Source organism: Lactuca sativa, chromosome 7 (assembly GCF_002870075.4).
Source record: "Lactuca sativa cultivar Salinas chromosome 7, Lsat_Salinas_v11, whole genome shotgun sequence".
NCBI classification, from domain to species: domain Eukaryota; kingdom Viridiplantae; phylum Streptophyta; class Magnoliopsida; order Asterales; family Asteraceae; genus Lactuca; species Lactuca sativa.
The window spans coordinates 169,625,622-169,642,675 of record NC_056629.2 but is presented as its reverse complement, the minus strand read 5'-3'; the positions used below and the strand labels follow the sequence as shown (position 1 = coordinate 169,642,675).

Genomic DNA, 17,054 nt, shown 5'->3' with positions numbered 1-17,054 from the left:
GTCATATTCTGATGCGCAGAGGGCTGCGGTTTCATGGGATCAGTTCATGGAGATGTTCAGCACTCGCTATGTTCCGCGAGTTGAGAGGGAGAGATTGGCTCAGGAGTTCCTTGAGCTGAAGCAGGATTCGGAGTCGGTGACTGAGATCACCAGGATGTTCACTGAGAAGGCGATGTTCTGCCCTGAGTTCGCTTCGGAGCAGGCTCATATGTCTCGATATCTGAGCGTGCTCAAGAGGGATATCAGACAGTTTGTGTCTACACAGAGGTGTGAGACCTTGTTGGAGTTGCAGGAGGCCAGGCGGCGCGAGTTAAAGATTGAGTTGCAGATGCGTGAGTTGAGGCAGGCTCCAGTGCAGTTGCAATCGGCGCCAAAACGGTCCAAGACCGTTGATTCTAGAGTGGGGGATCTGAGTAGCCACACTTGTGGGAAGTGTGGAAGGAGTCACACCGGAGTTTGTAGGTCCGGTGGTGCATGCCGCAAGTACGGAAAGGAAGGGCACTATGCAAGGGATTGTCGGCAGATAGCGCTGGTTCGAGATTTGAGGATTTGTTACCATTGTCATCAGGTTGGACATTTGAGGGTCAACTGTCCACAGCTCGCTGCAGGAACGGTGCAGGCTCCAGCACCGGCCACTTTGAGGATCACAGGTGGAGGTCAGGGTGGAGCGGAGCCCCCAAGGGCTCAGGGTCGTGCTTTTCAGCTTGCAGCAGAGGAGGTTGGAGCAGTGTCGGATGCAGCTGCGGGTATGTTTCTTCCTTTATGTATTGTTATCTTATGATTATTATGGAGTATTGTTTATGTTCTAGTATCTTTGTGTGATTCTTGGTGTGATATTTGTTGTTTTTGAGAGTTATGGCGTGAATATGGGTTAGTGTTGGAAATTTCGTTGGTTATCATTCATGGGGTTGTTAGTGGAAATCTGGCGTTGGTCTGAATGTCAGGTAGCATCCGCCTTCTGAGGAGTGGTTAGCTACAAATTGAGTTTCTTTTGAACGGAAGAATCAGTGTGGAAATGTGATTTTGTGAAGGTTGCTAGTGCTAGTATCAGTCCGCGTGTAAGTGTGGTGTTGTGCAGGGTTGTTTTGGGAGGTCGGTGATAGCGACCGGTGGCTGATAGTCAGTGCCTTAAGTGGGGGAGAATTGGAAAATTCTCCAGATGATCGATGAGTATGTGAGATTGTTGAGCTGTCTGGGATTCAACAGTGTTCTGTCAGCCAAGAGCGTAGGCTGACATGAGTAAGTGGCAAGCATGCGGGGCGGAATACAGAACAAGGGTACTTATTTGCGGAGGGTCTGGGATCAGGCCGGGATTTAGTTGTGTGATGGAGATAGAGTTCAGAACCCCTAGAGGGCTAGAACAGTATGCATGGGAAGATTTCCCGGAGAGATAGCTTGGAATGAGGAATGCTAGTTGAGCGGTCCAGATAGACTGAAGGCCGGCAGACGTACCAGTCAGGCCGAAGGCTCAGAGAACGGTCCAGCCAGACTGAAGGTACTGGAGGGCGGTCCAAATTGGCTGAAGGTTCTGAGAGTGGTCCAGATTGACTGAAGGCCTGGTGAGGCGGTCCAGTCATGCTGAAGACTCTGCAGGTATTGTTGGATCGGTTCGAGGATATGGTTTGTGTATGTTGCGGTGTGATAGCATTTGAAGGTCTGGCCCCGGGTAGTGATCTTGATTAGTTGAGATAGTGCATGGGCTTGAGAGTCCCTGCGACCAGAGCCAGAGCATGTGTGTTGGGTGGATAGCGGTTACGCTATGAAGGAGTGGTGTAACGTTGGGCGAGCACCGTGGCACTTGTCGGAGTGACAAAGCGGCCAAGTGGATTCCTTGGTAAAGGAATGAGAGAGGAGTGTAACTCCGAGAGGGAGTGCAAGTTCACGGAAGTGAAAACGGCAGAGCAGAGTTATGATTAGAGTGATCCGAGTATGGTCATTGAGCAGCGTGTTTGTGGCAGTGGAATGGAATCACATCCGGTTTGGGATGTCTGCTGATCGCGGAAGGAATTCCGCGGGTGTAGAGCCAAGAGGCTCGGAAGGGAGGCAGGGAGGGAGTCTCGGGCTCTCAGTGCGATTCTGACCAGGGAAGTGTGTATGTAGTAGTGGTTCATCCTGGGGGATGTTTGGAGATGTCATAAGTGTATCGGGTCTTCCCAACCTGAGGGTGCTAGAGCTAGTTCAACATGTGTATGTGATTGCAAGAGGAGAACTCATGGGAGTTGTTCTGAAGAATGTGTCTTTCTGTCAGCGGAATGATTAGAGTGGGCTTCAGATCGGTAATCCGGTGGTTCATGGTTATCTTCTAGCTCATATGGGTCGAGTGATGGTTGTGATTTGGAGCAGTGTTGCATCGTGAGTAGTACTCAGTAGTTAAGTGGTGTTATCAGAGGGTAAAGTCGGTGGCCGGCTTGAGTCAGTGGTTAGGACACCGTACGAAAGGAGAAAGTGAGCTTCTGGTTTCTATGGTTGTGTTTTGAGGAACCTGGTCGGGTTAATGCCAGGTGGTGCGTGGCGGGGGTATTTCTGGAATTGAGTTGCCGCAAGCTTCGAGGACGAAACCTAATGTAAGCGGGGGAGAATTGTAACATCCCAGAATAGCAAGAGTATAGTTGAAGGGCTAAAAGAGTGAAATTGGAAGGGGAACTCGACGAGTCCATGGGGGGACTCGGCGAGTAGAGTCGCGACTTGGTCGCGTGTTAGGTGGCCGACTCGGCGAGTCAGTAAGATGGACTCGGCGAGTAGGCGCTGGATGGAGAAAACCCTAAATCTGGAGGTTGAGCCCTATATAAAGAACATTATGTTTCCTCCCCAGCCTCCTTATCATCCCTTGAGTTCCAGAAACCCTAATTTCGTGAGGAAACCCCCATTGTTAAGTGAATTGGAGCTTGGAGAGGTGGTTGTTGAAGAGATCTTGAAGGAAAAGAGACTTGGATCAAAGAGCTTTGCAAGGATTCGGGTTAATCTTCTCTTGGATCTTCCTTTTGAGGTATCATTTCATTGTTTGAGCGGCGATTGTCTAGATTCTTCATTTTGGGGGTGTTAGAGATCATATCTTTTGGTGTTTTGGAGTTTAGAGGTTAGATCTGAGGTTGCTACCTCAGATCTGGAATGGAGAAGGGTTGGAATGCCTAAAAGTCCCTGTGTTTGAGTGTGTAGTGAAGCTATCATGTCCCAAACCCTAGCCCTAAAGTGTAAAAGGCCTAGATCTCTTTGGATTCACGTAAAGTTTGCCACTTTACGTGATGGATGGGTTGTAGGAGGCTAGATCTATGTTTTGGATCAATTGCATGGCCTGGAGTGCTTATGTATGGATTTAGACCGGTGGTACTCGGCGAGTCACATGGGTAGACTCGACGAGTTGCTTGAAGATGAGCTGGAACTCGACGAGTTGGAAAAACAACTCGACGACTTGGATGAAGATGGCCTGGAACTCGACGAGTTGGAAGAACAACTCGGTGAGTAGGTTGAAGATAGCCTTAGACTCGACGAGTCTGTTCTTGGACTCGGCGAGTCTTGTCGAAGAGTCCCAATATTTTCTGGTTGAGTCGAGAATTGGTGAGTCAAGGGATGACTCGGTGAGCTGTGTGCGAGTGGACTCAGAGTTTTTGGACTCGGCGAGTCTCGGGGTGACTCGGCGAGTCAGGTCGCGGATTGAGGGAAGTTCTAAGCTTGGGGACTCGGCGAGTCATCAGGTTGACTCGGCGAGTAGAGTCAGTCAGGGGTTGACTTTGACTTTGTCCAAAGGTTGACCAGTTGCCTTCCAGGGGTATTTTGGTAATTATGGGTATTTAATGAGTTCAGTGCTTTGTTGTTGTTCAGTGGAGGAGTTCGTGTCAGAGTTTGGAGTAGCGGGATCTTATCCTTTCAGCCGACAGTTTCGATGTGAGTTATCCTCACTATATCAACAGGGTCTACGGCACCAAGGCCGACCCTTATCGGATTGAGATCCGGGTAGTTGTTGTTATGTTGTTGCCTTGATATGTTTGCATCCTGGTAGCTAGGATGGTATATGTTAGAGACCAGATTGAGATCGGTATCCTGAGAGATAAGGTGATGCTATGCTAGTGACCGGTTAGGTCGGTATCCTGGTTAGGATGATGATATGTTATGTGATCTGTTTGATCTGCTTGTTGACTGTGAATTGCTATATGATTGTATGTATATGTGCACATGGTTGTTTTGACTGGAGTTGGGTTGAGGCGGGTCCTGCTTTGTGCTGTAGGCCAAGATACCCAGGGCGGACCGGTTGTCCCGAAGGCCCCGCGAGCGGTCCGGATAGGCTGTAGGCCCCAAGAGGGCGGACCAGACGTGCCAAGGCTCGGAGAGTGGACCAGGCCGACTGAAGGCCCGGTGCGGGCGGACCAGTCATACTGTAGACTCAGAGAGTGGACCATGTGGATTGAAGGCCCGGTGCGGGCGGACCAATCACACTGCAGACTCGATGTATGTGGTTAGATTCGGATAGTGGACCAGGTGGATTGAAGGCCCGGTGCGGGCGGACCAATCACATTGTTGGCTCGAGGTATATGGCTAGACTCGGAGGGTGGACCAGGTGGACTGTTGGCCAGTGCGGCGGACCAGTCCCACAGTAGACCCGAAGTACATGGCTGTTCTGTGATCGGATATGTTATGGCATGTTATGCGTGTATGGTATATGTGGTTGGTATTTTGGGGATATCTCACTAAGCTTTCGGGCTTACAGTTGTGGTTTTATGTTTTTCAGGTTCTTCAGGAGACCGTGGCAAGGCGAAGGCATGATCGTACTGCTCCTCGTGTTTATGTTGTGATGAGATTCTAGGAATACTTAAAATAAATTGTATTGAAACCTTTTTGTAATAACTTTAATGGAATCAGGTTGTTTTCGAAAATTTTAAATTGGTTGAAATTTTTGGTCGTTACAATTCCTCCCTTTTAAAAGTGTTTAAAAGCATTTGAAAGTGTAGTGATAAGGGTATGAACTCACTTGGTAGAAGTGACGATTTGATGAAAACGATACTTTGCTCGGGCAGCACTTCGACTGGAAAGAAGTCGTTTTCTCAGAAATCTCGGGGCTTCAAACTTTCATCAGAGCTTGGATATGAAACCGAGGTGTCGGGGTAGTCTCAGGATGCTTAACACAGAGTAAAAGTAGAAAGGGAAGTAGAGTTGAGGAGCCTAAACCCGAGACCTTCGGTTTCTATTTATAGGGAGTAATTTTGGAGCTCACGTTGTGAGTTCGATCTTATCCATCCGCTGACTCGACTTGTGACAGCTCGACTGTGGAACCCATCCATTACTGGCTCACGTCGTGAGTCCTCTAACAGTGTGGGGTTTCGTGTCCTGAACTTCGGAAATTCATATCTCTCGCAAACGCGTTCCGATTTTGACGTTCTTTATATCCACGCGTAGGAGAGAATATACTATACAACTCTTGTTTAGACTTCGTCGGCTATTTTTGACTTTTATTTTTAATATTACATTTTTAACAGGCCAGGACAGGAAAAGTCCGTTAAAAATTCATAACTTCTTCATCCGACATCCGTTTTTTGTCTGTCTTTTTACCGTTGTACTACTATTGTCGAGATCTTCGATTGTCGTTTAGGTTGTGTTGGATAAAAGTCCCTCGATCTTTAATTTGAGTTTTTAGCTGTCTACTGCTATATTCGAAACTTAGAAAAATTAAAACTTCCTCATACGAAGTTAGACTTTGACATTCTTTTTATATATGTTCATGGTTTAATGATATCTATGACTTTGATTTAGATACCTAAGGCTAAAAAGCATTTCATTGAAATTTCGCGTTTTATGCTTATCAATGTTTTACCGGTTTTGTTGCGGATCTTCGACTGGTCATAACTTCTTCGTTATAACTCGGATTTTAGTGTTCTTTATATTTTTGAAAACCTTGTTATGATATCTACCACTTAGTACATTCACATTGAGATTTTTGAACATTTCATTTTGTCGCTATTTTTATTATCATCTCAAAATAGGTTACAATACTTGACTTTAGGTCATTACATTGACTTGAAATATTGGGTTGTTACAAAAACCAAAACCTAATTCTTGATCTCGATCCACTCAAGTATGAGAGCTACATGTTGCCAATCGTTGAATGCTTGAAATACTCACACTGGTCAAAGCGTTAACCACATCATAAATCGTTCCGATGTCTCTTATGTCGAAAGCTTACTCCACTGCTTGCTACATCCAGAAGAACTGTGGATCACGTTTGAAGTTCACAATCAGAAAACCTCAATCACCAAGTCCCGATTTTGCTCCTTGCTAGGGCTTGCTCAGACCGCTGATATGGTAGACCCTAATTCCATCTCAAATGCTACCATCATGGAGATGTTCTACCAAATGGGGTACAAAGAAACCCTAATGATGACCGTTTCTGATAATGATGATACATACTCAGTTGACGGTGATGATATGTACTTTTTAGATAATGATGGCGATAGTGAATCAAGTGTGGCTCCTACTATAAACGATGACAGTTTCTTTAATGATGACGATGACGGTGGTGATACGTACTCTTCAGATAATGATGATGATTTCATAAACGTTGATGAATTCATTAATGATGATGTATTACATGTATATTGTTCTACTGATGATTCTGATTGATGGTATGTTACGGTTATTATATATTTTGATTGCTTAAAATTGTTTATTAGTTTTTTTTAAAAGTATGTTTAGTATATTTTCTAATATTTGTTAAACTGATGGCTACACATGTTGCGAGGGGGGCATGGAGGAGACGGCGGGGAACGACCTCCACATGAGCGCGCAGGAAAGATACCGACGGTTTGTCAATCTTGTAAGTTACATGAAATTCTTAAATATACTGGATATATTTTTAAAGTTTTAAATTTCTAAATTTTCAATTCTATGTGTCAATGTAGCAAACCCGATGCGTCGGTGTGGAAAGGGAAGATGCTTAAATATGGGAAAAAAGTTCAATGTCAGTGGTCAGAAACCTTTACCTGTGGAAGTTGATAGCATCGGGGGGACCTATAGATTCATAAATGCAAATGGCAAAATGTTGCCAAGGTTTATCTCAAGCTTTGTGGCAGATCATGTACCACTCCATTATAGGACTTGGAGACGTGTTCCTTTCCATTACTATGAAGCTATGTATCTTGAGATTGAAATAAGTACAAAATACTTTTTATATGTGAAAAGTTTTATACTTTTTAAATATTTTTTTACTACTTAAATTTGTTTTTTTTACTGCAAACATTTTTTCATCTTGATATGTATCAGGGTACATATATGTGGGAAGTCATTCAAGCGGCTGTACAGAGCGACTGCCAATGAGCTTATAAAGATCATAAATATCAAGTGAAAAATTATTTTGATAGGGTTGGTGGATATAAGGATGTGGAAGGTGCGAGACAATATCCATCGGATGATATAGACAACGAAGCTTGGGATAAGATGATTGATCTTCTTTTTTTGGATGAGGGTTATAGGAAGCAGTGAGAAAAAGGTAAAGATAGTAGGTCCAAACTTCCATTTACGAGTTCTCATGGAAGTAGAACATATGCAGACAGGTGACGTGAGGATGTAATTAAATTGATTTGTATTATATAAAATTTTTAATAACACTTATATAAATATATTAATTGTTTTTCGTTTATTATAGAGAGAAAAAGGATAAGACCCGCAACATATAGAAGGTTGAAGACAGATGCGATTTAAATAAATCGGGGTTGGTGTACACCGCAAGCAGAAGTAGTTTGGGTAAGTAATAAACAAAGTTAATAAGTTATTTGATAAATATGTTATGGTTATTAATATAGTTAGTTTAAGGTATATTATTATTATTTTAGTGTATAAATTTAGTTATTTGCTTTAGGTAATGTATTTTTATTGTTTTCTTTATTTTAGGAAAACATTCAATGAGAGAAGTTGTTGATGCAATCAGAGCTCAGGGAGAACGAAAAGTTAAATGAAGAACATTGTCTCGCTCGTGCCCTCGGTGAGAGACGTATGCATAATCACGGTGTTGGAAGGAAACCAAACATAAACAATAATTTATTTCCAAATGAACATACCAAACGTTCCAAAGCTTCCACATCCCAATCTTCAGATAATCCCCAAGTTTTTGTATTAACCCAACAAATGTAAATAATGCAACAACAAATGCTACAAATGCAACAAATATATAATAACACTTTCGTATCCATCATTCCTAACATCTAACCACAACTAATGCCACAATTCCAGTTTAATCCCAATATGTTTTCACAAAATAACCCTGAAACAACCAATGGCCTCGAGGATGATGATGATGATGATGATGAGGAGGAGGAGGAGATCTAGAATGATAATGAGAACAATGTTTGTTAAAAACTTGTTTTTTTGTTATTTTGTTATGTAGTAACATTTGAATTTGAATTTTAATGGTGTGTTATGCTTATTAAGTGTTTTATATTATTCTGCAAATATCCTTTTTGGATTTGTTTTAAAAAACAGATTTGGCATATATTACAAAACTTGTGAAAAATATATAAAAAAAATGTTATACCGACGACCTGTCTCGTTATAGCTTTATAACTGTAAAATCGATTTTACCAATCCCGACGACAAGTCGTCGGTATTACTAGAATGGAAGTTGGCTGACACCTACTTTTCCCAACGACAAGTCGTCGATATTGCTCAAACATTTCCCGACGACAAGTCGTCGGTATTGCTCAAACTTTTCCCGACGACAAGTCATCGGTATAGAGTCCGAATAAAACTTTTTCTTATTTCCTTGAAAATCAATCCCGACAACCCTTTGATGACGACACGTCGTCTGGATTGGTTGATCTGTACCGACGACTCCTGTCCCGATGATATTTTCGACTTTTACCGACGGAGCTATGCCGACGACTTTTTACAGACGAAATGTCGTCTGTATAACCTTTACCGACGATACAGTGTCTAGAATTGTTGTCTGCATAGGGCTCGATCCTTGCAGTGAAGCTTAAGGAAATGTTCCAAGTACAAACTACGAAATAACAGTTTGACACTGTGAAACCTCTCATGGGTTGCAAGTTATAGGAAGGTGGGAGTGTCGGTATATGTTCTTTAGAGCCTCTACAATGGTGAGTTTAATAGGAGAGTTGAATGAGATGACAAACCTAGGTGTCATTCAATAGATGAAACTCTATCATGCCACATTGACATTCAATTTCAATGGATTTAAAGTTCAATGGTCACTAAATTCAATAGAAAAAAGGAAAGTTTTGAATTCTTAAATATATATTCTAAATTACTTTTTGTAATACTTTTTGTAATAATATTTTATGAAAGGTATACATTGATTAGCTTTGGGATTATGTTTGCTGATACTGTAGGAGTTAGTTACAAATATAATTCTAAATTCGTTGCCGAGTTAATACAATCAATTAAATGTGAGTTCATTTAGAAATTTAATATGAATAATCTAAAGAGGCCTACAATGGAATTTTATGGCATGCTAAAGACCTACCTACGAGTCCTACATGGCCAAATATAAGTTGTCCAACTCAGCCACAACTGAGATTGCCCAAAAGACTATATCCAAATTAAGGTGGTAAACACCAAATAAATTAAGACGGTCAGATCCATTTTCTTCTTATAAATAATATTTTTACCACAGTATCATTCATTATTAGTTAACCAACTAAACATTTAATGGGACATTAAATGCAAATAAGGACAAAATTGTCATTTTATTGTATAAAATTAGTATAAAGTTAGTGTAATTAATCTTTTCCTTAATCTGTGTGTTTTTTTTTGTCTATGAACAATAATTTTTATAATTTTTAGACGAAATGAGTAATTAAGTTGGTTATAAATGTTTCTCTATCTTCATGGAATAAAAGACGCAGCCATCATTTTATTTATTCATAAAAAAGATGAAAGAGCGATTACATGAGATTTATAGATACTCATCTCTCCATGAGCCTACTTATTTTTGCAACTACTCCCATCTCAAAATTCAAAACCGTAAAACCTGATTAGAGATGCGAATGACATTTATTCCTGGATCATTAATTAATCTCCACCTTAGAACATGGTAGATGGGATTCGGCATTGCTGCACTTCTAGTTTGCATTGGTTGGGCAGACTTTGAACAATCTGCTGCAAGTCTTGGGTCTGAGGCTGTCCACCACGTCGGCTACGTTGTTGGCTCCCTTGTTGCTGCTGCCTCTGGGCTTGCCTGTACACCTCCTGCATGGCCTCGCACTGGCATTCTTCCTCCACGTTCTGAAGCTCATTGCAGCATTGTTCGAGACCTTGTGGCTGTTGACCTTGCCTGCTGACGCTCATCAGAAGGGTTGCATAGGAACCCATTTGTCGTTGGATGAAGTTTTGGCACTGGTTGAATTGTCGGCTTCGGATGTGCTCACACTGCTGTTGCGAGCCACGGCGGCTGTAGGTGGTGTCCTCGGTGATAGTGGTGAAGGTGGTGATTGAGATTTTTCCGACTTGGCATTGTCTAGTTTGGAGTTTGCATTGGTTAGGAAGGTTCTGAGCCTTCTGCATCATTTGTCTGATCTGCTTGGAACCGAAGCTTCCGCCTTGTTGTCCCTGTTGTTGTTGTTGCATCTTCTGGGCTTCCCGGAATGCTTCCTTCACAGCCTCACACTGGCACTGCTCGTCGACGAATTGGAGCTCTTGGCAGCACAACTGGAGGCCGCCCTGTTTCTGACTCCGGTCGTCTTCTTCATACAAACTCTGGCCCTGCGCGAGATACCTCTGGCACTGATTCAATCTTTGACCCTGGAGCTGTCGGCTGCACTGCTGCTTCGAGAATGTGCTTTCCTCCTCGATGGTGGTGGTGATGATGGTGCTGTGGGCGGAAGCAAAGGCTACAAGGGCTGTGAAAGCAAGTGCTAGTGCTATGAGCTTTGCCATTGTGGGATGGTTGTGAATCGATGGTTGTGGTGGTGGGTATTTATGGTACATGTGGCTGCACACGTGGAGAGCTGGTTGTAATAGGTGGCGAAGTTGAATACTGTCGAGCAACACGTACGAGTTTTCACATCTCAAATGTAACAAGTGGAAGTGCTTTTTTGAAAGGTTTTATACTAGGTACGTGTCTATTCTGTTAGATGGATTTGGAATAATATATAATTTATTTCATATTTCATATATATAATTAATTTTTAGTTAGCCACGTTCTCTCTTATTGGTACTATGAGAAGTAGTCTAATCAAAGCTAATGAGTTCGTTTGACGGTTTGAGTTAACTAACATAACATGGTTAGTTTAGCGTAATAATATTAGGTTTAGCATGTCTGCACCCGTTTGTAGTCTTAGATCATTAAGATCTATAAATATAAAAATGGTTGAACGAAATTTGATATATTGGGTTTAGATACAAATCAAACTAAGCCAAAAATTAACTTGGGTTTTTTATTTTATCTAAAAGATAAAAACTTATATTTTAGAATTCTTAAGAAATAAAACATTGTGAATTAAAAGAAACAAATAACTAATTTTTTAAATGTTCTTGAAAAAAAATAGAAAAAAATATGTTCTTTCTAGTTTTGATTTTTAGAGTTAATGGTTAAATGCTTCTTATCTAGCTACCTCTACTTACACTAGTACACAACATATTTTTTTAGTGTGATGAGGTTTTTTTTTGGTGCAATCATTAAAACATTTTCGCATCAATAAATCAAGGGTAAATTACACAGATGGTCCCTGTGGTTTGGGGTAATCTGCGCGCTTGGTCTTTAACAACTTTTTTTAACTCGGAAGGTCCATATTACATCTTTTTGTTGCGTGTTTGGTCCATATCCGACCTAAAAAGACTACTTTGCCCTTAATGACTATTTTTATTTTGTTAATTCTTTTTTTTATGTTGTTAATTCTTTTTATATTATTTTAGTTATTATTTAATAATTTAAATTAAATTATTAACATATTGCTGGAAAAATGACATATCCCAGCTTAATCCAGCTCCGGCCACGGGCACCAGCTTCGGTCATCATCCCCAACCATAGATCCAATACCACATAAATTACCCAAAACTCAATACACTAGCTTTACATATAAAAACAAGCTTGTAACTCAAATCCAAAACCAAAATAAAACCTAACAATTATGATGAATCCTAGAACAAACCCAGATTCTGGTGACCCCCCCCCCCCCCCCCCCCCTCTTTTTATCGGTAGCACAAGAACACCCTCTGATGCCTTCACCCCTTCACGCCGATTCTGGTATGCAATTTCCCATTTTCAGTTCTTTTATTTGTGCATGATTTTATTGTTATGGTTCTGCATCATTATCGGTAAAAGTATTTTATTTTGAGTGGTTGATTGTGATCGAGTTATATGCCATCTGCATACCTTGGATATTTGTATGGTAGTTAGGAGATGTGCTCTATTGAAGAAGGTTTCGAAGGATGCAGTAACTGTAGCATGCTTGGGAGAGATTTGGTACGTCTCGCTAAGTTCGGAGTGGTACAACGATTGTGATGGATTGGCTAAATCCCTAGCTATGGCGGGCTTGGGTTCCTCAGTAGATGGGTTATGGGATGGTAGCAAAGATCGGGATCTCTTTTGAGTATTGAGCAGCAAGGGGTAAGCAGGATCGAAGTGGGGGAGAATCCTCCGGGTGTGCCCAGAGAGGAGCACGCAGACCCAGAATAAGTACGTAACCCCCGAGAAGGAAGAGAAGTAGTTCAGCGTTTGATGGATTGAGGATTTCAGGGTTGGGAGTTTGAGAAACTCCCCATCAGCTAGTGCGTGTGTCGGTAATGGTTAGTTATGGTTGAGAATTCAGGTTGTGGATCGCCCGTAGGACTCGGGGGAGTCGGAATGAGGATCTTGAGAGCTAATGGCACATGGGTGCCTTCGTTCTAGCAGTCACAATGGATGGTGATGTAAGACTACGGGTAAGCCGTAGCATTCCTTAGTAGTTTTGTTAGCGGAGTTGGGGGCGAGGCCCTTATCTCCTAGTGATCAGATAGGGATCAGGAATGGGTAGTGGACGAGAATGATATGGAGTTTTCCTGTATAGCCCTAGAGAGGTGAGACCTTGGGAGAGGCCGCTCCAGGATATAGTCGGGTGAGACCCGTGGGCGAGGCCCGTATGAGATTAGCAGTGTAGATGAGACCTGGGAGCAGGGTTGCTCAGTAGTATGGTTGGGTGAGACCCGTGGGCGAGGCCCGAGCGAGAGTGATTAGACTAGTGGGAATAGAAGGATAGATGCGGGTGGGACCCGTGGGCGAGGCCCGTGAGTTTTAGCAGCACAGGTGGGACCTGGTAGGGACCTTAGTGTCAAGTTAGGGGATCGAGAATCCCAGGTTTGTAGTGCCTGAATGGCAGAGTAGATTGAGCAGTTATAGGTGATCGAAGTTCTTTGGAAGTCGCTGGGAGCGACTAGTGGTGGTGTTGGGACTAGCTACCGGTGGGAGCCGGTAATCCAGTCATTGATAGGTTGGTAGGGACCAGGGTGGTCTCAGTTCATTAGGAAGTCAGACGAGGAATAGCAGAATTGCCAGTCAGTGGCAGTGCGAGTATGCAGTGTATGGTGGAATTCAGTTAGCTGATCGTGTGGTGCTCGACACCAAATTGTAGTAGAAAGAAATGCCCAGTGGATACTGGCGATAATGACCCGTACTGGAAGTAGCGGGAGTAATAGAATCGGTGAAGACAGGGTCTTCGCAGTGACAGAGGGAATAGTTGGTTATGGAGCATTGCCTTGGGGAGGCAAGGAAATCGTAGAAGGAAGGAAGTGGAGAACCTCTATGGGTTCAGTGCAGTACTAGGTGAGTACCAGGAGGATTTTCGGTTGAGTAAGTTATGTTTCTAAGTTGTTCAGGATCAGGTTTGACCCGAGGTTTAACCGCGAGGTTTATGTTAGTCAGAATAACTAGGTGGAAGACCAGCGCAGGTAGGCGGCTGGTGTTGGGATAATTGGTGGGTATTGGAGGCGGATCGCAGGCGGTGGGCCATGGAAAACTTCGAGGACGAAGTTTAATTTAAGTGGGGGAGAGTTGTAACACCCAAAGTTTTGAAGGCCAAGAAAGGAAGGAAAACCCTAAGTTTAGGGGTCGACTCGGCGAGTCCAAGGAGGGACACGGCGAGTCCGAGCGGGATCCGAGTCGAGGAGTAAGTGACCGACTCGGCGAGTCGGCCAAGGTGACTCGGCGAGTTTGGTCTGTGTGAGGAAAACCCTAAATTCGGGACTTAGAGCCTTTATAAACGCCTTAACCTCCTTCCTAGGGTCCCATTACTGCCTCTTGCACCCAGAGCATCGAACCCCCAAACCCCATTGTTGCCCATTCAAGCTCCCAAGCTATATTGAGTGATTTGAAGGAAGAAGAAGAAGGGGAATCATTGAGGCTTCAAGAAGTGGTCATGGATCTGAAGATTTGGGGAACATTTCTGAGTATCTGAAGGTAATAAGTTGTTTCTCTCTTTTAGACCTTCTATGGTTGTGAGATTTGGGGGCTTTTAAGCCATGGTTTGCCACCCAAGTGAGCTAGAAGCCGGATCTGGAGTTGCTACTTCAGATCCAAGTGTGTTATGAGCTGGGGAAGCATAAAGTATCAGCCCTTGAGTCGATTTTGGAGCCCCTTTGGCCTTAAACCCTAGTTTATGGTGGATTGTCCCTAGATCTCCTTCTCTACACGTAAAGTTGGCAACTTTACGTGGGGAATAGGCTTGGGAAGGGTAGATCTACAGTTTGGAGTCCATGCATGACTAGAAAGTCCTCTGCATGTAAGTAGATCCGAATGGACTCGGCGAGTCCTTCGAGTGGACTCGGCGAGTAGCATGAAGATAAGGAGGAACTCGACGAGTGGGATGAACAGCTCGTCGAGTCGGATGAAGATGGGCATGAACTCGGCGAGTTGGATAAACAACTCGGCGAGTTGGATAAACAACTCGGCGAGTTGGATGAAGATTGCCTTGTGCTCGGCGAGTCTGTTCTTAGACTCGGCGAATCAGGTCGCGTAGTCCCAAACCCTTCGAGTTAAGAATCGAGTCAGTGAGTCGAGCAAGGAATCAGTGAGTTGGACAGGACAGGATCCGGGAATCAGTAGACTCGGCGAGTCAAGGGCTGACTCGACGAGTCAACTCGTGATTGGAAGGACTTTGAGCATAGGGACTCGGCGAGTTAGTAAGTGGACTCGGCGAGTAGGGTTGACCTGGAAGGTTGACTTTGACTAGGACTTTGACTTTGGCAAGAGTTGACTTAGTTGACCTTTGAAGGTCAGTTAGACTAAGTGTTATGTTGATATTGGTAGCTCGGGGAGCTAGTGGAGCAGCAGTCCGGAGTCAGTGGCCAGGTAGCGGTCAAAGGGATTAGCAGCAGCAGTTCAGCAGTATCAGGTGAGTTTCCCTGTGTATGAATGGGTCTACGGCCACAATTCCGGCCCATGTAGTTATGAGTAGAAGACCCAGGGGTTAGCCCTAGGCCCAGTATGCTAATATGATATTCGGGACGAGGTCCAATGATAGAGGGCGGGTGCCCAAGGAATGGTTTAAATGATAGTTTATACTTGTTGTCTGTGTGATACTTGTATGTGCCGGGTAGGGAGGTGAGTGTGGGCGAAGTCCCGTATCTCACCAATAGCAGAGTGTGGATGGTGTTCCATATCTCAGTAGCAGCAGATCAGGGGCGAGACCCAAGTTAGGGAAGGAGTGAGGGTGGGCTGGGCCCATATCTCACTATCAGCAGGAGTATGGACGGGGTTCCATGACTCATCAGTAGCAGGACATGGGCGGGGCCCAGAGATAGACGAGGCCTTAGAACAAGATCCGTTAGTATGTATTTGGCTTAGGTGATGTGATGTGATATGTTTATGTGCTATTATATGATAGTGGGCGGGGCCCTGTGACAGGCAAGGCCTAAGTGAAACAGATCTGTATCCGAGCGGGGCTCGAAGCCAGGCGGGGCATGGGGCGGCGAGGCCGTTGTAGCGGGCGAGGCCCGAGGTAGGGGCGAGGCCCAGGATAGCGGGCGTGGCCCGGTATGTGCAGTATGTGGTTACGCATGGTATGTGGTAGGGTGGGGAACTCACTAAGCTTCGTGCTTACGGTTTTCAGTTTTGTTTTCAGGTACTTCTGGTAGCGGAGGGAAGAGCTCGGGGTGATCGCATGGCACACACCATAGTTTAGATAGCCTAGGAATGTTTACTCTGATAACGAATATGTATTTTGGAAACTAATACTTTGTTTATGTTTTGAAATGATGAATTTGCTTGACGTAATGTTTTAATTAAAAGAAATTTTTAGTCTTGAATTTTGGGACGTTACAATATTCCTGTGTCACGATACGAAACTGAACTAAATGAAATAAAATTCACATTTTCTAGTATCAGTAACAGTTTAACACAAACTCGCTTGATAAATTCTAACCTAACCGATCAAATCAGTAGTGTTTCGTCAAAGAGTGAGGAGAGACGCATATGGATAAAGAAGATTGAGTATGATTTAGCAAAGTCTAAGGATGAGTTAATTTATTTTCAACGAGACAATTTAATGTTTTTTGAAACAACGTAATATTTTTTGTTTAATTGCAAAAAGGCTTTATCATAATATTACACAATTGCATCTTGATTGTGAGATTGGTCAAAAAATCCATAAGATGGTTTTGCCATTCCTTGAAATAAAGGAAGACGAAATTGATCCTGACTGTTATAAGTGCGAATCAATCATCTCATCTGATGAAACTTCAGAAGCTTATAGAATTGGACTGGAAAATGACAAAAAACGACAAAAAACGAATTAAATCTGATACTATGCAGAAGTTTGACTCATTGAGTAAAAAGTTGAGTTCAGATAACAAAACTAATGTTGATAACACATCTGAATTTGACGATGGCAGTGATATGAGTGAAATATTTGTAGAGGATGAGGTTGACTGCTCAGAGTTTGTTAAAAACGAACCTTGTGTTGTGAAAGTCCCAATTTCTAAAAAGTTCATTGAGTTTGCACGTCTTTCTGAAAATAATCCAAATGTTTTAAAACAAATTGTGACTATTTTTCCAAAAGTCCAAACTGCCGCCAACCAGGTTTTCAAAATAAATGGGGTAAATAAGGATGAAAAAGTCGAATTAACGTCTATAGTTGACAAAG

The 17,054-nt window shown here is 43.1% G+C and overlaps 1 protein-coding gene across 1 annotated transcript; it reads right to left on the bottom strand.

The window, feature by feature from the left end:
- Positions 1–10,023: 10,023 nt before the first annotated feature.
- LOC111911989 (2S seed storage protein) lies at positions 10,024–10,875 on the bottom strand. Its single transcript, XM_023907755.1, has one exon. It carries the CDS (start codon positions 10,873–10,875, stop codon positions 10,024–10,026), a length of 852 nt encoding a protein of 283 aa, XP_023763523.1.
- Positions 10,876–17,054: the final 6,179 nt, after the last annotated feature.